Source organism: Berghia stephanieae, chromosome 4 (genome assembly GCF_034508935.2).
Source record: "Berghia stephanieae isolate SIO BIC M18660-M18661 chromosome 4, UCSD_Bste_1.3, whole genome shotgun sequence".
NCBI classification, from domain to species: Eukaryota; Metazoa; Mollusca; class Gastropoda; order Nudibranchia; family Aeolidiidae; genus Berghia; species Berghia stephanieae.
In genome coordinates, this window is record NC_088363.1 from 40,163,049 (window position 1) to 40,185,631 (window position 22,583).

The 22,583-nt window shown below is 33.8% G+C and overlaps 2 protein-coding genes across 3 annotated transcripts in view; one reads left to right on the plus strand and one right to left on the minus strand.

The window, feature by feature from the left end:
• The window catches only part of LOC144970559 (uncharacterized), a 39,500-nt gene extending 28,697 nt beyond the window's left edge, over positions 1 to 10,803 (plus strand). For both annotated transcript variants that reach the window (XM_078910321.1, XM_078910319.1), the window contains exons 18-19: positions 76 to 2,706; positions 4,166 to 10,803. In XM_078910321.1, the coding sequence (XP_078766447.1) occupies positions 76 to 2,706; positions 4,166 to 4,258 (2,724 nt within the window). In that variant the 3' untranslated portion in view covers positions 4,259 to 10,803. The remainder of the gene's footprint in view (positions 1 to 75; positions 2,707 to 4,165) is intronic.
• Positions 10,804 to 11,937: 1,134 nt separating this feature from the next.
• Positions 11,938 to 22,583, minus strand: part of LOC144970560 (uncharacterized) — a gene marked incomplete in the record, with an annotated part of 124,031 nt that continues 113,385 nt past the window's right edge. The window contains 6 exon segments of the mRNA XM_078910322.1: positions 11,938 to 13,074; positions 13,435 to 13,544; positions 14,298 to 14,387; positions 15,014 to 15,073; positions 17,370 to 17,423; positions 22,578 to 22,583. The exon segment at positions 22,578 to 22,583 is cut by the window's right edge and continues 132 nt beyond it. Coding sequence (XP_078766448.1) covers positions 13,047 to 13,074; positions 13,435 to 13,544; positions 14,298 to 14,387; positions 15,014 to 15,073; positions 17,370 to 17,423; positions 22,578 to 22,583 — 348 coding nt within the window.

Consider the following 22,583-nt stretch of genomic DNA (forward strand, 5'->3'; position numbering starts at 1 on the left):
TAATTATATTTTCTTATGTGAAAACATTCCACCATTTAAAAAAACATATTTCATGAACTATTTTTTATACCACAGGACATACTTTTGGATTTGGATAAAATTTCAAGTAGGAAGGATTGGTTGAGAAGCTGTCAAGAGATGTCCCATGACCCAAAACATAATCAAGTCAAAAAGTCTCAGGAATCTTTGGCTGTAAATAATCTGAAGGGAGACGTAAACAATAGCAACATTGGTTCAACACCTATAAGTTTTTCAAATGATTTGGATGTTGAGGACCAAAAAGCCCAATTTGACGACCAACCTAGACGTAGTAGAAATGATATGTCAAATAGAGGAAGTGGTGATTTTGAAAGTAAAGACTTCTCAGAAGAAGAAGGTGTAGTTGATGGCCAGTCTGATGCTAGAAACAGGGTGTTGACACATGATGACGAAAAGGGAATAATCAAAAACCTTGTAGACATGGAATCTGTAGATATTGATGAACCTGTTACTTCATCATCCCAATTTGTGTCGTCTTCAGTTTCTGTACATGAAGCTGAAAGGAGGATTCCAAAAGTAAACTCTCCCAATAGCATGGCAGTCGATCAGAAGAATAATCACGAGGCAGATCTGAGAAATAATGACACTATTTCTCAAAATAATACAAGGCCATCTCCAGGAGTCTTTGCTCTTTCTCCGAGAACACCTCAACATGAAAAAGTAAAACTTTCTGTTGGAGCCTTTTCCTCTTCACCGAGACAATCTCAAAATGAACGAATAAAACTATCCTCAAGGCAATCATTTGAAGATTCAGCTCGTGTTGCAAAGGGCTTTGATATTAATTCTACTTTTTCTTCTAGGACATCACAACAGGAGAAAGCAAACTCTTCCTCAACACAAATGTTGATAGATTCAGCTCAAGACACACAAAAACTTGATGAACTTCTCCACAAATATCTGCCATCCCCAAGACCAAGAGACAATACTAAAAAGGAGATTACTATATCAGGTGCTGGTGACGCCTCTAGAAAACTTTTGCCTCTGAGGCAATCGTTAGTCAAACCTAAAAAACCTCCCAAGCCATGGATCGCAGGCAGGATGCCAATGTCTCAATCAGAAAACTTTGCATGTGCTCATGATGTTGACACTTCACTGTTTGATAAAGAGATAGAAGACATGAGATCTACTAAAAAGATTGAGACGAATGTTCACTGTACTCCATCAGAAAGCTCTCTGGATAACATTTCCAAAAATAAAAAATCAGGACATGATGCTAAGAAAGGCGAAATTGCATCCTTGGATCAGGAAATTGGGAAGACTTCAAATAGGTCTCAGAAAATAAAATCTCCTTCCATAAATACAAGTCAGCATTATGAAAGATTTGGTGACTCTCTACAAAATCTGGATATTTTAGGTGATGAGCCCAAAGACTTTTCTTTTGATGAAAATGTAAGTGATAAGAATTTACAAGTTTCATCGTCAACATCATCATTGTCATCGAAAAATTTTTCAGACGTAACAAAAGAAATTGAATACACTTTAACTAGTCTACAGAAGATGATGACACCTCCATCCTCTTCAAGTCAATCTACTCTTACGAATGATATCAATAACACTATGTCAGTCCAAAAGAGTTATCATGAACCAGAAAGTGATCCTGATACTTCTATTAAAGAAAGCAACATTAAATCATCAATCACGGAAAATGACTTCAACTCATCTATCACAGAAAGCAATAATAACGCATCAATTGAAAATCAAACCAATTGGCCTGATCAGTCTCATGGTGTGGCAGGAAGTACACAAATAACAAAATTAAACTTTGATGAACCTGTTGAATATCGTTCATCACTATCCACAGACATGTCTATTGATAGCTTAAGTCTGAGCCTCTCCGAGGATGAAGATTCTCTTGACTTTTCTAGAGGAAATTTGGGAAATGTGGCTCATAAAAGAGGGAAATCTAAAGTCAATAAAAGCACATCTGTTTTGCCAGTAAAAAAGATGAATAGAAATGCCATGTTTTCATCATCCATTAATAATGATTCTGTTACTCGTACTAAATCCCAAGGTAAAGTTAGAGAAAGCTTCTTCCTCTTCAATGATTTTCATTTAGATCTGAATAAACTAAGCAACTACGATGGCGAGCCAGATGATTATGTTCCTGTCAGTTCACCGTCCAAATCTGGAAAAACCACAAAAAAGAACAATAGACACTTTCAAACCAAAGATTCAAACTCACAACCTCCTCGCTTGTCACCAACAGTGAAGCAACACAAAAATAAAAACTCACAAATTCTTGAGCATCATCAACACAGTCAGAAATCATCACACAAACAGGGAAGTGATGGAGAATATTCCAAAACGAGTCAGTACCTCCCAAATACCAAAACGAACTCAGCACTGTTAGAAAGCATTCACCGTGCTAAAGAGCATAATACTAGAGATGCCTCTGATCATATCCCACCACCCCCACCACCGTTTTTCACATCTCACCAAATCAAGAAGAGCACCAGAGATCATTCAAACCCCGTCAGATCTGGAGTCCCGATCAAGTCAGCATCTTCTAAACCTGAAGTTCGAGACCAGTCTCGTTTCTCTGTCGAACCTGGCTTGCTGCTTCAGCAGAGGAACAAACTGAAATCCGTTTTGCCCCCTGAGTTGTCACCCTTGAAAGAAACGTCTCATGGTAGATCCATGCCCTCAGTAGCCAGCATTTTAAAGAGAGTGAGTATGCACTATATGCAATACAAATAAATTGCGTTGCATATTGATTTTAAAAAAAACAAAAAACTATTTAATCAATACAAATTAGAATTTATTTCCTTATTTGCTGCTCTGCCCAGTTTCTCACTGATGTGTATTCCCCAATAGCGATGATAAAACGAAATTATATTTTAATAATGACAATAATAATAATAATAATAATAATAAAATAATAATAATAATAATAATAATAATAATAATAATAATAATATAATAATAATAATAATAATAATAATAATAAATAATAATATTAATAATAATAATAATAATGAATAATAATAATAATAATAATAATAATAATAATAATAATAATAATAATAATAATAATAATAATAATAATAATAATAATAATAATATAATAATAATAATAATAGCACCACACATTTAATGTAATAGAAAAAAAAAGAATTGGAATATGCAAAATTATCTGGACATGCAATTGAAATTTTAAGATAAAATTCTGAAATTTTGATGTCTTTGGAATTTTATGACATTCCTTGACGGTTAAATCCAATTGGATATTGTAAAACGATATATTTTTGCTATTGTAGACTACACATGATCAAAATCAGATTTTTTTGTTAACACTTTCTCTCACCTTTTGAGACTTGTGTAACTTGAAGATCTGCTATTTGCAATGTGCTAAATGAAATTCTTAATCTGAAACAATGAAACAATCACCTCCAAATCACACAAGGGTGTAAAGTGTTTCTTCTTTCCCCCAATACCACTTACAACTGGTTTCATTGTAAAGATCTGAACAAGTGTGTATGAAAAGTGCCAGACAACGCCACTTCCACTTTATCTCATTCATCTGTAGTGTTTCATTCATCCTGTTTTGATGATAAAGAGGAAACACGAAACGTCCATTTAATCTGTTTTCGTAATTAAATTGAAACTTACATTCAATTTCACATTGTTATTTATTGCTTCGAGCAGCAACATTTACATTGTCAAGTTTATGTAAAATCAAACCCTGCCTGTATATGATATTAATAGAATATATTTATATTGTGCCTATCCTATGTTGCTTTAGCTCTTGTCAAGAGAAAAAAAACAAAACATGCATGGTACACATAACAGCATTGCAGTCAGAGATAGGCTATGGCGTTGAAATGACCTAAACGTGTTGCAACTATTGTAAAACCCTTAATACAGAGATAGACTATATTCTATATTTTTATTTTTAAAGATATTCCATTTAACATGAGGTATTTTTGTGAAACTATTTTGTTAAAGAAGTATCATAGGATACGTTTTAAAGTATTTAAATTGTATAGATAATGTATCAGTTTTTTATTTTATTTATCCCAGCTTGGAAACTTTTCATTTGTTCTCATGTTATATTTGTTTTTAAGTGAATGTTTTTATAACTTATAAGTCTAATTGAATAAAATAAAAATCTTTTCTTTTCATTCAGGCAATGGACGAGAGAAGAATGGCTATGGGAGATAACCAAGAAAGTCAAGAAGGCATGACAACTCCTGATGCATCGTGGTCCATACAGGATTAGGTTGGCCATATGGCAGCAAACAAACATGGAGAATGAAATGAAACAACTTTTGATTAAATGTGTGACCCAATTCGTCAATTTGGTATTATGTCTAATTGAACTACTCACTTACTGGGCGAGGTGGCTTAGCGGTACAGTCTTTGCTTCGTACTCGAAGATAAGAAATAATATAGATGAAGTAATTGGATGGGTGTAATAAAAAGTTGCTTCGGTAATAGTTAATGGTATGTTGTAAACTTCCTCCTTGTGTTACGCAAACATTCCATATTTATGTTTCAATACTTTATGTTGTATGTTCACATCACTGTCTTTGTGAAAGACAGTTTCTTATTGTTACTCCATTTTACCCTACTGTAAATGAGTTGTTGTCTTCATTTTTTTAATGCTATATTTAGGGTGCCAAATTTAAAAAAAATTCAGAATGCAGCATAATCTTATGTGAATTGGAGTTTACAAAGATATAAGTGTCAATATTCTTCCATGAAGAATAAGTAAGATATTTAGAATGTTTTTATCATACATGGGATTTCATAACATAAAATGAAGTTAATGGAAACGTACCAGAAGAGTTTAGAGGATAAACAATTTTATGCAATGAGAGGAATCTAATTCGGAACTTCTACTGTATCAGTGTGTTCTTGAGTTCTCATTCCATTCTGTATAGTTTTTATCCTCTATTGTCTTCTGGAACCTGTGCATTCACTTCATTTCTTGTTATTATCATATATAAATGCCTGCTCCAACCACTTTTCTCAATTGATAGACACATGATTTGATACATTTGATAGGCCGTATTTTAAAATCTCAAAGAGACAGTGACTTTTTCCAACTACTATCCAAAATTGTTCAGGCTCTTGTTCTGCTAAATTTTGTGGAAATTAAACTTTTATAATGAGATACTGTCATTGCAGATTTAACTTTGAAAAGTTGTCAAAAAGTGTGACGACCATTACACTTTTTAAAACATTGATTTAGGATCATCAACCAACCCACTTTGATTGACAAATTGAAGATTCAATTAAGAAAAAAAAATTCTATTTATGTTTGACCAAATGTTTGCTCAATATTTATGGATCTTCTGTTGTGGGAAAGAGGGAGAAGGTTGATGATGAGGAGGAGAAAAAATAAGAGAAATAAGTGAAATTAACTCAAATACACATTCCTATATGCTTGCCATACATTCTAAATATGCCTCAATGATTTTATATCTTTTATTTTATTTAATTTACATGAACTTATTTTCAGACAAAAAAAAATGCTAGGCTTAATATATTGAGGGCGTCCAACTATAAGTGCAAGAGAGGTGATTTTAAGATATAAACGGTTAGAATGACTTTGAAGTAACTAGTCATATGTGATTAGATCACATGACTAACCTTGCCAAATAATGGGATTGTGATTAGTATTTGTTGGTCTCAAGGGTAAGGGATGGATCCGGCTTTGATATAGGTACAGTACTTGCTGGATTATAGCACGCTCTCAGGAGAAGCCAAAAATCTCGCTAGAATCCGAGCTCAGTGGAGGTGACGACTTATTATATAAATAAAATGTGATTACCCAACTCCAGCTTGCTGTATTGTAGAGTGTGTTGGAAATTGGCGTGCTAAAATCCAATGAGTGCTGCAATTAGCTAAAAAATATGATGCTTGCACTGTAAGAATTGGACACCCTTGATTTGTTATGTATATTGATTTAACCTACAGTTAATGGGTGTATACTAAGTGGGGAATAGCTTTTTTTTTTAACGAAACACATTTTAGCAGTCAGGGTTTATTTATACTTGTGATACTAAACATTACAAAGCTTATAAATATATATTTTATTTCCTTTATGCCGTCCTTGCTTAAGAACTGATTTTTGTATATATATTAGAATTTTATATTTTTAATAAGATAAGTCCTAAACAGTATGGTTGATAAAAAAAGTGTAGAATTAAAAAACTTAATAACTTACGCAGAACTGGCTACGTGAAAATCTAAAAATTGGTAATTTTTGGGAGATAAAGATTGTAGTTGCTATAGTTAAGTTTGAAAATCAACAATTTATCCCCAACAAGGATTAAATAACATTTCAAAATCCTGAAAAGTATGTAGTCTGGCATCGACTTTCATTTTCAAAAAGTTTTAATGACTTAAGAAAAGCTTAGGAAGTTCTGAAATGGAGCCAAAATTGGTTTCGTAATTCTACGAATTTTTCGTAATAGTAGGTAGGTCTAGCCTTGCGACATGTTATAACAAAATTATTTATAGTAAAAAGTTTTTGGTTGGTGTTTATTTTCCATTCTTATTTCATTTTAGCAATTAACAACAAACCTAGAAAGAAAAAAAAGTACTAATAATGCCATTTTGAAAACAAATTTGTGACATTTTGGACTTTAAAAACAATAAAAACGATCTGATTGGAAAAGCCGTACTTAACTGTTAAAGTGATGCTAGGCTGCTAGAAGCTGTGGACTGTAAAAAGTAATAAACAAAAATGAATTTGACAGCTTCAAAATAGAACAAAATACCAAACACAGAACGTTTCGGGCTCAAAACCCTTCTACAGCCCACAACAAAAACAAAAAAACAAACAAAACAATAAAGACATAAATACATAACTAAATTCCAGATAAATTTAGAAATGTATTTATGTCTTTATTGGGTTCTGTTGTAAGCTGAAGAAGGGGTTTGAGCCCGAAACGTTTCATGTTTAGTATTTTGTTCTTTATTGAAGCCGTTATATTCATTTTTGTTTATTACTTAATTGTTAGACTGATATACTTAATGGAAAAAACGTTTACATAATTTCCTACCGTTTGATCAATTATTTGTTCCATTGCATTAATTCATTGACAGTTAATCTGATTTTATAATCCTATACTTTTTTTGTCAAACACCCTGTATGATTGATTTTTATTTGAGGATAATTCTTTGTCTCAAAAAGCAAATTGTGATTATTTATTAGTAGATCTACATTATTTTTGTTACCTTCTTTTAGAATGCATGTAAATAATTTACTATTATTGATAATTATATATGACATTTTTTTTGTAATTCCAAGTAAATCAATGTTTTCTCTTAAGATTTGAATGACTTTGATAGAACAGATGATATAGTTTCAACTGACCATTTTCTTGTTTTCCCCATTTCGAAATAAGAGATTTCTTGAGATAGAGAAGATAGTTTTGATCACAATAAATATTGTAAATCAAACTAATTCGACAGATTGAAATAATTTCTGGGTGGGGTTCCTGACCCCCCATAGTGGGCCGGGAGCTACATACTGTGTCTTCTATCCCCCTATATCTGTTTTTCCAACTTGCTTGCTGTCTTTGTCTTGGAATGAGATTATTCGGTTTTGTCCTCTGGCTGGGAGGGAAACAGTCAAATGCATAGTTAGTTTTGGGAGATGATGTTTTTTTCCTTGTAAATCATCTCTCTGTTATGCACTGTATTATTTTTCCTTTTACATATATATGATTTGTAAACAATGGAGTGTGTTCATCTTGGCGCGGACCTGTGTTTTTGTCTGGATGAGACATTTAAGTGATCTCAAACTAAGTACACTGATAGCGTGCTCTTGGAATCTACACCTGTTCTCTATCTGAATCAATTCCCCTTTGCCTCCCTTATTCTTGGATGCTTTAATTGTGATTCTAGAACATTTTACTATCCCATTTTCTTCCTTTTTACTGGTGCTGACATGACCTAAATGTGTTGCAAGCGCCGTAAAACCCTTAAAAACAAAAACAAACAAACAATAGATTAAAATACAAGTTCTAGATATAATTCCAGATAGAAATTCTCTGAAACTCTGCGCACTCTTTGTAATTTTGCAATTCATAAAGGTGTTTAGAAGATGGTTATTAGTTTTAAGAAATTTAAAATCACATACCTAGATCCTATATATATAATAAGGGGCTGGGAATGAGAGAAGATTCTAGAAATCCAAGCGGGAAACAGTCAAATCTATAATTAGCTTTGGGAGATTATATATTTATGTCTTGTAAATCATCTCTCTGTTATACAATTTAGTGTTTTGTACACCTTTGAGCATATTCCTATTAGGGATCCTGAGCTGGTTTCAGGATGAGACTTATTGGTGATCTCAAACTAAGTACACTATGGTGTGCTCTTGGAATCTCCATCTGTCCCCTATTTTAACCATATCCCTCTGTCTTACTTTTTCTCGTCTGCTTTCAATTGTAAATCTATAATTTTGAGACTCCCCCATGTTCTTCTTTATTACTTGCTCTGGAATGACCTAAACGTGTCGCCAAAATCCTTAAAAACAAAGAAAAACATAGATAAAGATCAGGAATCTAATATTGATTTCACTGGATTTTTCCCCTTCACTTTTTCCAATTCATTTTAAAAGAAAATGCCACATATCTAGCACCTTCTCTCACACCAAATTGTTATCGGGTCTTATTTAATTTAGATTCAGCATTTATTAACTGTTATTATTATTATTTTTTTAAAATTGTATATTTGGCGACTTATCTAGTCAGGAGTTTTGACAGCACTACACCAGCAAAAAACAGCAGGCCACTTTTGATTTTATGTCTTGTTATTATCTTGTCATTGTCTTCTTTTTCTATGGAACATATTTTAGATCGCTTACTCTTGTTTAGATTTTTACACATATAATTTGATAATACTTTTGTATAGCATGTCTGCCTGTTATTTATTCGACGTGCACTTATTGTTAGGTCTGATAAGCCAATTCCTTATGGGTTCATTGGTGTAATGGATATCACAAAAAAATGACGCAAAATACTGTCCATTACAACAATGTTAAACTAGGCCCATAAGTGATTTCGGATGTCAGACATGCATATATGTACACTTCGTATTTTTTAAATTTTATTTACTTCATTTATTGATTTATTCATTTATTTATTTACTTGTTTAAGTTTTTATTTATTTATATGGTTATTTATTTATTCATTATATTTATTTATTTTGTACATGACATAAAGACTTATACCAATTTGCCAAAGATTACCTCTATATCTAAGTTTATACACGCAGGCTGAACAGGTCTATAATAAATAATATTTATTCTATATTATTGCTTTTTTTAACATAACAAGCATTGTTATTGACAGTTCTAATGCAATGGTTAATTAATGCATTTTGTAAATAATTAGGAGATTTGCGTAGCTTATCAATAATTTTTTTTTCTATTATAAGTGGAAAAGGCTTTCATAATTTAAAAAAAAATGGAATATAGCAAAGTGTCATTAGGTACTCTATTTGTTGTTTACTTTACAAAATGTTGAAATTACGCGTTCACTTCAGCTTGTATTACTTTTAGTTGTTTTTTAAAAAAGATCACTAGTAATTCCTGTGTATAAAGTTATATACATATATATAGTTCATCTAATGTAGTTTGATTTAAATTGAAGATGAAATATCACCGGGTGGGGTTCCTGGCCTCCCATAGTTGGCAGGGAGGCACTTACTGTGTCTTCTATCCCCCTATATGTTTTCCAAATTGCTTTCTGTCTTGGAATGAGATTACTTAGTTTTGTTCTGACCCTGGACGGAGTCCTTGGCTGAGAGGGAAATAGTCGAATGTATAGTTATAGTTTTGGGAGATGATATTTTTTCCCCTTGTAAGTCATCTCTCTGTTATGTATTGTTATTTGTAATATATGATTTGTAAACATTTGAGTGTATTCCGATTAGTGGGATCTTGTGCTGGTGTCTGGGTGAGATTTTTAGGTGATCTCAAACTAAGTACTTTGATAGTGTGCTCTTGGAATCTACATCTGTTTACTATTTTAACCAATTCCCCTTCGTCTTTCTTTTCCTTGGGTGGTTTAATTGTAATTCTAGAACTTTTTACTATTCCATTTTCTTCCTTTTTACTGGTGCTGATATGACCTTAACGTGTTGCAAGCGCCGTAAAACCTCTAAATACAAATAAATACAATTGGAATCTACTTCTGCTAATTGAAGTTGTTTTCCCGTGTCTCACTTTTTAATTGCTTTTTAACTCACTCAATCCTAGAGATTTTTGTTACATTTCAAAATTTGAAAACAAATGTATTAAAAATGAACATGTGCATAGCTATTTTTATTCAACTATCATTAACATGTAAAAATTAAAAACATTTGCTTTGATACTACGCCTAAATTTTGTCTCAGAAAAATGTAATAAATAGGCATGGGGTAAAAGAAACCCGGCCGGGTAAACAACGGATATAGTCGTTGTTAGGGTTGAGTGAGTTAACGGAGGTTTACATCTTTCAAATCCATTCCATCATCTTCCTTTTTACTGATGGCGTTGAAATGGCCTAAAAGTCTCGTTAGGGCTTGTAAATTGTAATGCAAGACCAACAATATGAACAAACATATTGGAAATGTCACATTTAATTAAGTGTAACTATTGTTGTAATAATGTTTCATAGTCACAATTTTACACAGCAGTTTCAATGGAGATTTCTATATCATATTACACTATCTATTATTTGATATACTGTTATATTTTGATATATCTATATCTATATATAGTTTATACTCACATACTCAATAATAAATAAAGTAACACTTCAATACGTGTTTTGATATTAATTTTTTCCATTGTGTGTTACGCAAAATGTTACCGCTTAAGATAAAAAGTAAAACACAGACACAAAAAAAAAAACAACAAAAAAACATAAAAATCAAACAAAAACAACAAAAAAACAAAAACAAACGCAAAACCAAAAGCAAAATTAGTCCACCCCCCCCCCCCCCAAAAAAAAACCCCCCACAAAAAACAACAAAAACAGTCAGTTATTAATATATTTTTGTATTTGAATATGTCCATGGTGGACAGGAGGTCACTTGCTGTGTCTTCTATCCTGTCTCTATAAGCTTAAATGTTTTCTAAGTTGCTCTCTGTCTTTGTCTTGGAATGAGATTACTTCGCTTTGTCCTGCCCTTGCCGGAGTCCTTGGCTGAGAGGAAAACTGTCAAATGTATTGTTTTAGTTTTGGAAGGTGATTTTTTTTTCTTTATAAATTATCTCATTTATGCACCGATAGTTACATTTTTTGTTTTGAAAATATATTGTAAACATTTGAGTGTGTTCATCTTAGTTGGATCCTGTGCTGGAGTCTGGAAGAGACTATTAGTTAATCTCAAACTCGGTGCATTTATGATATGCTCTTGGCATCTACATCTGTTCCATATTTGAACAATTTACCAATTGTCTTACTTTTTCCTGGGTGCTTTAATTGTGATTCTATGATTTTTTTTTTTACTAACCCATTTTCTTCCTTTTTATTGGCGCTAATATGACCTGAATGTGTCGCAAGCGCCTAAAATCCTTAAAAACAAACAGCTACAAACCCTCAAAAACACGTAAATGGAAATTGAAGCACAATAGAGCTACAGGTTTAAATATTACTTCCTGATCAACATTCAATTCGATGTTGATGCCCTTTTGTTGAGGAGGGTGAAGGGGCTACGTGTACATATTTACAGGTCTGACAACTGACGCAATTATGGGCTTGATTTAACAGTTTTAATGGCGACTATTTTATGCTTTTATGTTTTGAGAGTATATCCAAAACAACAATGAGCCCATAACAATTTGGGTTATCAGACCTGTAAATAAGTAGGCTTAGGGAAAGAACAATTCGCTCCAATTTTTCTCTGCGAATGGCATCATTCTTTCTACTTAATGACAAGTTTTGAGCCAAATTTTATTTATAAACAATTTATTTGATAAAGCATATTTTATATAATACTCAAGAATTATCACAGATAGAACAGCACAGTATCATTGATATTATTTCACCCCTCTCCCAAAATAGTAAGGCGTAATGATATCATGTTTACAATAATAATTTCGTGACAGATTATCAAGCGTAAATTTCACTAAAAATCATATTCTTTAAAAAGAAGTATTATTTGAATGTTTTTGAAGATGTATATTATTCAATTCATAAACTCTCTTTCTCTTTCTCTCTTTATTATCTCTCGCTCTCTCTCTCTCTCTGTCTCTCTTTCCCTCTCTCTCTCTCTCTCTCTCTCTCTCTCTCTCTCTCTCTGTCTCTCTCTCTCTCTCTCTCTCTCTCTCTCTCTCTCTCTTTGTCTGTCTCTCTCCCCAATCTCTTTGTCTCTCTCTTGCACCAATAGCAACAACGCGTTGTTCTACTATTCCAGTATTCAATGCTGACATGTAGTTGTCTTTTTTTTTTTAATGGACGCTATGCGTTTAGGTAAAATATTCACAACCTCCTCCAACCGGATTTGACGTACCAACTCAGAAAACTGTGCAACCTTGAACGTTTTCAGTCTGATTGATATACAATTAAGTGATAAGTAATCAGCAAAATGGATGCCTAAAACAATTCATAGATTACCAATAACAAAGTGTTGAGTGAAGTCAATTTTCTTCCCATTAAATTATTCCTAAAAGTTATCAATTATAGAAGCATTATCCTCATTCCGCCCCCCCCCCCTCCTATTTCTATTGCCATATCATCTTTTTCAAATCCTAGCGATTGATTATCAATATCTTGAATAATATTTGTTGGTAGACATACATTGAAAGTTTTCAAATTAACTGTTATGACCACCTTTTTGTTATTTCTTGGACGTTCGTCGCGGGTTACTCAAGTGCTTCTGAAATGTGAATAAATTCTCTTTCGTTTTGCTGTCCTTCATGTATCTTTGTTCCTGTTTTCAATTTGTGTTCCATGATTCGATATGCTTTTGGAATAAAATAAAATTGCGGTTGAAGAACTGCTGCTACTATTTATTAACATGTCTAAGTATCTGTCGCATGTCGTCGTCTGCTCTTAAGGTCATGGGCTCTTCACCATCTCTTGTAGTCTGGAATTAAAAGAAAATTAAACATTATCATCATGATCATCATGATCATTATCTTCATAATCATTGTTGTCGTCCTTCTCATCACTGTTATTATAACTTACCATCATCATCATCAACATCATCATCATCATCATCATCATCATCATCATCATCATCACCATCATCATCATCATCATCATCATCATCATCATCATCATCATCATCATCATCATCATCATCATCATCATCATCATCATCACCACCATCATCGTCACTATCACCACCATCATCACCATGATCATTATCATGATCATGATCATCATCATCACCACCACCATCATCATCACCATCATCGTCACCATCACCATCATCATCACTTACCCAGGCAGACTGGCAATCAGCCTACCCATAAGGGCTTCCTTATATTGACACCACGTCTCTTTGTCGTAAAGAATTCCCTTGGCCTCGTCCGTTGACAGGTAAGATCTTTGCTGTAGACAATAAAAATACAGTAGTTAATTATTAATAAATAAATACACGTCAATCTGAATACCATTTATAGAGCCATCCATATCAATTCTTACAAAACACTGACAAACAATATTTTTCTTTTTGTCATCCAGCGGCTGGTGGATGATGTCGATTGTAGAGCGTTCCACTTGTGGCCAGGAGGAGTTACCGTAACAGTAGGGTGGCGGGTTCGAATCCTCATCGCTACAAAGTTTTTTTATTCTCTATTGTCCTCTGGTACTTTTCTGCTCACTTCATTTATTTGTAAAAATATGACTTACACCAAAATTGGATTCGTTAGATGGTCTATAGAGTTAGCAGTTTTTGGGTAAATGAGTCTGGTCGATCAAAAGGACAGCACTTGCATTCCAAACGATTACTACAAGTAATCATTACTATCTGCTTAACGCTTTAAAAACTGGGGTAAGCTTCGGCCCCTTGAGCATTATCATGGTCTTAAAGAATTGTTTTATAGTATGGCGTTTACCAGATAAAGGTGCCAGAGAAGGAACGAATTTGTCTGTTCTTTGTTATTGTTTTCAGAGTGCCATTTTTATGATTAGTTCTCACTAAATTCTATCAGACTATAAACTTTCAATGTTACAGATAATTGTGTGTGTATTGGTACGTTATTTCCGGCTGGCGGATGGTTTGAGCATTTTTGCCTAAACGAATAGCATCGATAAATTCAACGTTCTTTCTATTTTATTGTCCTTTTTATCTGTATTACTTACCATTGTCTCCACTCTCAGCATTGTGTTATTCTGAGCGTGTTGAAGAAAAAACCTCTTGCTGATCTTGATTACCTCTGCACCATCACTGACCTGGGGAATTCGGATTGGGAGGTTTAAGAATGAACAGACAAGACTAATCATTATTCGTTAAGTCGAATTTTCTACTTTTTGAGATTTCCCATCCATGAGATACATTGAAATGTAAATTTTATTTTAAGCATCGAATGGCACACGAATTTCCCTAAATGTGTGTGAATCTGAAGCTTAAACATGATAAAATAATCGACCGAATGAGACATTTTAGGGGAAATAATCCTCAATATCTCAAAATGGGAAAAAACAGAGTGAGGGAGTTTTGGAAAACCACTCTTCAAGTTATGAACAAAAAATGAATATAACAGCTTCACAATGGTACACCATAAATAACACGGAATGTTTCGGGCTCAAAGCCCTACAGCGATACTATTTGTATTTTTAAAGTTATTGTTGAATGTGGTGGTGTTGTTATTATTATTATTATTGTATATTATCTATTATGATGTGTATTGTACAGGTGATTTATGTGTATAAAATAGTCGTGTAACGCTATTATGTCTGTTGCAGTGAGCAGTTGCTGTGCTGATTGATGAAGGATGTGATGACATGAAAAATAATGATAATGAGGATGACGATGATTATGATGATAATGGCAATTCTGCCTTGACAGAAAGTCTTACCAAAGTTAGAGACGGCCCCTGTATTTTCTGGATGGTGGGCAGATCCAGTGTCTCCAAACCCTGCATAGAATAACAAAGATAAAATAAGTTATTACCTTAAATGACGCTTAACGTAAAATAAATGATTTGTAATTTTTTAAAAAATTACACGAATAATGAGTGCGATTGTGTAATTTTAGTTTTAGTTCTGTTTGTGATTGGTTCTTTCTTTTTATAGTTTAAATGTGATTGAGACAGCTTTAATGTTGAAGAGAGCCAGGGTATAAAAAGGCGATAAAGCCTTTAAAAAAAGAGCTTTTATATAGCACTACATTATTGCAATATTTGTCGCTTTATGGCACAAAGAACTTTACAAAGGGTTGATACCATGTTTTTTTTCTACAGAGGCAACTCTGTTACCGACTGGGTTTACCTTTTACTATGGCTGCGGTGAGGGAATGCTTAAAGAGCCTTCTCCAAGGACTAACCTTTGCGGCACTGAGACCAGGACTCAAACCAAGGATCTACCGGTCCGTTGGCTAGTGTCATACCACAGGACCACTAATCCGCACAATAAAAATACTTTATATTTGGAGAAAATGTGCAAATGAGGGCCTACAAAAGAACAGTTTCGTGGTCTAAAACAACATAAAAGTCCCATACAGATGATAAATGTCAACGTACTGCTTTGTATATGAAAGTTGTAAACATACCCATGGGGTCAAGATGAACAAAATGATCAATTGTGATGTTGGAGACTTCAAAATCTATGAACACTGTTTATTTTGTAAATCATTTTAAGTACATTTTACAATGGTGTCAATAACTGAAAAGCACATGGAAAATTATAGTCCTTTCCAAGTCCCATGCGAATGGAATTACGTTAATTCCTCCAAATTTACCTAATTTGATGCGTGATTTTTTCTAAGTGACGTTACAAATTTTGAATTTGATAGTGATAGACCAAAAAGTTCTCTCACAATGCCAAATTCCATTGATCTTTTCGACATTTTTAATAATACAATATGACTCAAACTTTAGAATGTTTACAGTAATGGTGTGTTGATTTTCTTTCCCATAGCAAAAAAGTAATCACAACAAAGTTGCATTCAGTGGAGTAGCTTACAAATAATTTTGTATTGTTTCAAATAGTGTGATAATGGATAGTATTTATAATATAGTACTTTACAGCGTTGAAAACAGACTCATAGCGGCTTAAAATTTATCTCTTCATCAACGCGCAGATAACATATTGGACGAAATTAGTGGCCTGATAGGTGCCTATACACTTTTTTTTTGACAAAGACAATGCTGCAAAAAGGTGGGAAATCCTCCAAATTGTTATGCCCCTCTCCGATGGGACAATAGAACAAAGGAAGTTGTGTGAAATGCCTTTCACAAAGACATATAGTCTGACCAACTGTTGAGCAAGAAGAAACGTTTTTAAGGTTAGTGATTGTTTTGCTTGTTTGTCCGCTATATCCGACTGGAGGGTGTTATGAGATTTTTAGATAAACGCAATACATCAATAAATTGTAACAATTGTTTTTGTCAAGCGTGTACAAAAAGTACAATTTGGTGTGTTATTTTGAACACAGGGTGGCAATGTTAGTGAGCAGTGCCCATGAATCTCGTGAGAAGTAAACCGCTAGCCTTGTTTGTGGGCGAATTCAGTGATCGTAATCACACCAGAAATCAATGTGTATAAGGTTAATGTAAAATATCCAAATGTTCTCTCAAACCAGACCATTTGATTTATATACCGTTGAGAGCAAAAATCCCAAAGTATAGTATCGTAACTAATGCTAAAAAAGATCAGCTTAACGTCACTAACAATTTTAGTGTTCGAGCCAATTATCATTAAAATCCATCAGAAGGTTGTGAAGATATACACGAAAAATACAAGAAAAAGCCATCCCAGAAAGTCAGTTACCTCTACTGGGTATGAACCTCAAAGCTCCTGATTACTGGTCAGACTAGCTACCACTACACTGCAGAAGTTTCAGATACTTAGGACAATTTTAATTCCTATATTCTTCACAAGGATACGCGTTTTACGCTGTGAAGAATACAGGAATTAAAATTGTCCCAACAATCGAGAACCTCAGTGGTGTAATGGTAGCACATCTGACCGGTAATTTAGGAGGTCTGAGGTTCAATCCCCAGTCAAGGTAGACTGATTTTTTGTGTTGTTTAAAAAAAAAAATTCTTGCTTTCTCTGGCACCGATTCAGACACGCTTTTTCATGACTCTATTTCCTTTATATTGAGAGGTAATTATGAGAACGGAAGAGGACAGAGAAGTATCAGAAGGACCGCGATGCCTATAAGATAAACCAGCGACCCAGTTGGAAATGGTTGCCAATACATACGTTTACCTTGATAGCTTTGCACGTTTCCTTTCTGAATTTCTCGGCCACATCATCCAAACCCTGTGTTTAAAAGCAGCAGTGTATGTAATATTAGAAGAAAAAAAAAAGTAAACAAACTCACATCAAATTGGAAAAAAAATCATTAACACATCAAATGGGTAGTCGTGCTAAAGCCATAAAAAGCACCAAAAAAACAAAAAAACAAACAAACAAAACAAAACAAAACTAAAAAACAAAACAAACCCAGAACAAACAAACAAACAATTAAACAAAACCTAGAGTGCTAGCCTCAGTTTAGTCATAAAAAATACAAAGCTAATGTAGTTCTTCCTCTTCTAAAAACAAAGATCAAGATAAAGATAGAAATGCCATTATTGATATTATTTTTAGTTCCAAAATTTCAAAAGAGATATCTTCGTTTTTTGCATGCTCATTCTGATGTTTGTTCAACTTTATTTTTATTTTTATTTTTGTTGTTGTTGTTGGGTTTTTTTTTTGGTTCAATAATATTTTCGCGCAATGTTTATTATAATAAGAATCTTGAATTCCTAAACTTGGATCTTCGAACAAGCCTCCTGAGGAGCGGACATTGAGAACGAGTTTAAAGTTTGAAACACATGAGTTCAAGATTACTTTCACTATAACCCCACCAATAACCTTAAACGTTATTTCTCAACATCTTTTTGACACTTATGGATGTAGGTTTAATCAACATCAAAATATTTGACCTTTAAGGATTATCATAGTGGTAAAGATATCATCACTCACTTCGAAATCTATTTTTAGTAAAACCGTATGCATGCGGGTGAAAATATTTCTTGAACTCTTATGTTGTTTTTTGTTGTTGTCAAGGAATTTACCCAATGGAAACCGTACGGTGCTCTTATTGGCTAACCAACCAGCGGCCTCGATGAGAAAAATATCCGCCATTTTGATGTTGGCTGGGAATCGCGTTACTATAGTAAACAAGCGCTGATCGGCCGTTCATGAAAACAAGTAACTGCTCGCTCGTTTAACTCAAAATTATTCAAAACGATCTCTCTAAAATGATATAAATGTGACTTCTTAAGGTTTTCTTCACGGTCAAAACCACACAACATTCTATTAATGATTACGTCCGAGGCAAAAAGGAATATTGACAGGTCGACCGAGAGTTGAACTCGTGAGACGACAAACATCAATGCGAAGTGTAGCGAGAGTCAAGCTATTGTTTGTCTTGTCCTATTCTATATAGAGAAAAGGATAAATAGTATAGGCTCGTGTGTGAGTGGTTGCGTGTCATAGTCTTGTTTTTAAATTGTTTCTGTTGTTTATGTGTGTAGTGATGACTCTCTCACACTCAATTTCAATGCCGAAAGAGGAATTCCCGCACACAAGAAAGGGGAATTGGGGTGGTATTTGGCATACATATTGTATAGTATCTAGTTCTAAATAGATAACTGATTAGAATTATATTATGATATATAAACACAATGCCAAATACAATTCCGAAGTTTCCTTATTTCAAATGAAGTAAAGCTCCAAAACCTAATGGTAGTGATTGTAGTAATGAGTGTTAGTGAGGTGATGTGGTGTTGGTGGTGGTTGTAGTTGTAGTAGTAATAGTGATGATGATGTGGTGGTGGTGATAATTGTAGTTGTAGTAGTAGTGGTAGTGATGATGATGTGGTGGTGGTTGTAGTAGTAGTGGTAATGGTAATGATATGGTGGTGGTGGTGGTGGTTGTAGTAGTAGTGGTCGTGATGATGATGTGGTGGTGGTGTTTGTAGTAGTAGTGGTAATGATGCGGCTATGTGGTCTAGTAGTATGACACTCGCTTCCGGATCGGAAGGTCCTGGGTTCGAGCCTCGCGCTCGGCGCATAGTTGAGTCCTTGGAAAAGGCTCTTTACTCACATTCTCTCACCGTACTCAGGTGTAAAATGAGTACCTGGCCGTTAACAGAGTTGTCTTTGTCCGAAAAATTGTAATATCGCCTAACAGGCGTCATGTCCCGTCCTACATGTTAAATGTTGACCAGGGACCCCTTGTAAAGCGCTTTGAGCACATTTAGTAGATATTGCACTATATAAAGCTCAATTAAAAAAAATAATAATATTTCAATGATGATGATATGGTGGTGGTGGTTGCAGTAGTAGTAGTGGTAGTGATGATAATGTGGTGGTGGTTGTAGTTGTAGTAGTAGTGATAGTGATGATGATGTGGTGGTGGTTGTAGTAGTAGTGGTAGTGATGATGATGTGGTTGTGGTGGTTGTAGTAGTAGTTGTAATGGTGATGATATGGTGGTAGTGGTGGTTGCGAGTAGTAGTGGTAATGGTAATGATATGGTGGTAGTGGTGGTTGTAGTAGTAGTGGTAATGGTAATGATATGGTGGTGGTTGTAATAGTAGTGGTAGTGATGCTATTGTGGTGGTGGTTGTAGTAGTTGACGTAGTGATGTGGTGGTGGTTGTAGTAGTAGTGGTGGTGGTGGTTGTGGTAGTAGTGGTAATGATGATGATATGGTGGTGGTGGTTGCAGTAGTAGTGGTAGTGATGACGATGTGGTTGTGGTAATTGTAGTAGTGGTAGTGATAATGATGTGCTGGTGGTGGTGTAGTAGTAGTGGTAGTGATAATGATGTGGGGCTGGTGGTTGTAGTAGTAGTGTTAGTGATGATATTGTGGTGGTGGTTGTAGTAGTAGATGATGTGGTGGTTGGAAAACACATTACAGGTTATTTTAATACATGATTACACACATTCTCTAACTTCATTTTTTGACAGCTTCGTTGTGCCATAAATATACGCAACAGTTCTGAAACATTTTATTGTGGATTTTGATATTGTTTGTTGTTTTTCTTGTGTCGTTATGTTGACATAGATACCGAATGAATGGTAATTACTACATTCTCAGCCAACAACAAAATGGCGCTGAATGCTTTCATTGGTGGACACTTTTTAGGCTTCGTACGTATTCTCATTCGTTTAATTCTATGGTTGTTGTTTTGTTTTTGTTTTTGAATTTACAAACGATAATAGGAGGACGCCTCATAATACTTGTTGCTATTATGCTATAGATAGAATGCGCTTGGCCAAGGAGTTCACAACATTGCCATCCGGAAGGATAACGGACCAACACACAAACTCTGTGTAACCATGAACTTTTATAGTCTGGTTAATACAGTTTAGTGAGAACAACTCACAAACGCGGATGGCAAAAACAATAACAAAGGCCTGAGTGACGTCATCTGCATACTATCTATAGTAAAATCGGGTTATACCCAACGCGATAGAGGTATATTAGTACAAGTTATTAGATGGCATGGTATTGAGTATATTATATTGATGTAAATATATGTTTGGTAAAACTACAGATAAGAATAATGTTTTATTCTTTAAAATTCCAGAAGTATACAGCGTTCACAATTGTCCGCCGATTTGATCTTCCAATTTCTTTTGTCTCCTCTTTAAGACTTCAAAGAGTAAAAACCGGCATATCTATTTAGAAGGTCCAACTTGTCGTGTTTCCTTTCGATGCCTTGTTTTTGCAAAACATTTTTAACCAGCTCTATTTATTCCACTCATAATTAATGCTCTTAGTTTTGTCATGTCCTCTGTCTGAATTTGTTACTGTCTAAGTTTCCAGATACTTGATTCAGTTTCGATCACGGCGGTGTCTTAAATATTGAAACAAAGGAGCAGGCACCGATGTAAGATAAAGATCTGAACAAGTGTGTTTGAAAAGTGCGAGACAAAGCAAGAAAGAAAAATACAAGAAAAAAAACCATCCCAAAAAAATCAGTCAGAGGTTTGATCCAGGTAGACTGATTTTTTTTTGGGATGTTTTTTTCCCCTTGTATTTTACTTGCTTGCTTTGTCTGGCATCTTACATAGGCACTTGTTTAGATCTTTATCAATGAAATTTAAACAGAGCTTTGTTGAGTTTGATAGTATTATTTGTCTACAACTCTTTATTTCCTTAATGATTTATAATGTTGAGTTCAGTCATGTGTGATGATGGCTTATCTGTGTTGGTTTATATTTTACTCAGTTAGTTCGAAGATTATGTTTGTCGTTTAAACTGTTCAAAAGGAAGAAAAGTCTTGTAATAAAAATAACAACAACTTTGTTTAGAATTGATTTGGAACTTTAAAAAAATTATTAGTCTTATGTAAGTTGATGTGTAAATTTACACTTGGGTTTGAATTATTATAACGTTAAGAGGAAGATTTACAAACAGCTTGATTATAAGACATAGAAAATCAATTCAATACACACCGTGTAGATTAGAGCATAAAACATGTCAATAATTACAAACTTTGTCATCAAGTCCACGCAATTTATATATATATATATTATATAATAAAATATTTTATTATTATATGATATATAATATAAATATAATAATAATGTTTATATTACAAAGCATAATATGGTTTTTGGTTCAGTTTATGTTTCATGAGTGTTCAGCAAATAGCGCGTTTCAAGCTTCAAGCAGTGTTACATTTCCAGAATCAAATTTCTGTTCTGTGGATTGGCTAATCATAAACATGGAATTCTCCAAAGCGTACAGAACAACGTATCAGATTGCAATAGCTTCCCTCATGTTTGGAAATTAATTTTTGTTTAATAAATGAAAATATAAGATCCAATTATTTAAACCAGTAGCTGTTCCTTGAATTGGACAATTTACAAAAGTTATTCTATTGACCGAAAGCTAGATGATTACTCTTCAAAGTTGCAGACCATTAAAAACAAAACAAAAAATATAAAATAAAATAAAAACAAAAAAAAAAAACAAACAAACAAACAAAACGGCCAAATCAACCTTAAATGAGTATTAAAAGAAAACAATTGACCAGAATTCATCAAGACGAGATTTGAACACTCTTGTTTGTATGAATCTATGACAAAGTTGGAATCTGTGCAAATTAAAAGTCAAACATTTTTACAGCAATCCAAACGTGCAGGCCATCAGAGTGTCCTCTTGCAAAATCACTGCATGGTATGAAATTAATACACTGTTATTTTTAGAAAGTTGTTGACATCATTGTTGAACTTTTATAAGGTCAACCATAAGCAGAAAAATGATTATTAATTTTTGTACATTTTCTTCTAAAACGTTATAGTGGAAGTTGCAAGTGGATTTAACAACCAGGTTAGGCATATTTAACTCTTTCAATGGCATTGCTGGTGCATACCTCTGTGTCATCAAAACAAAGAACAAGAGAACTTACGAAAAC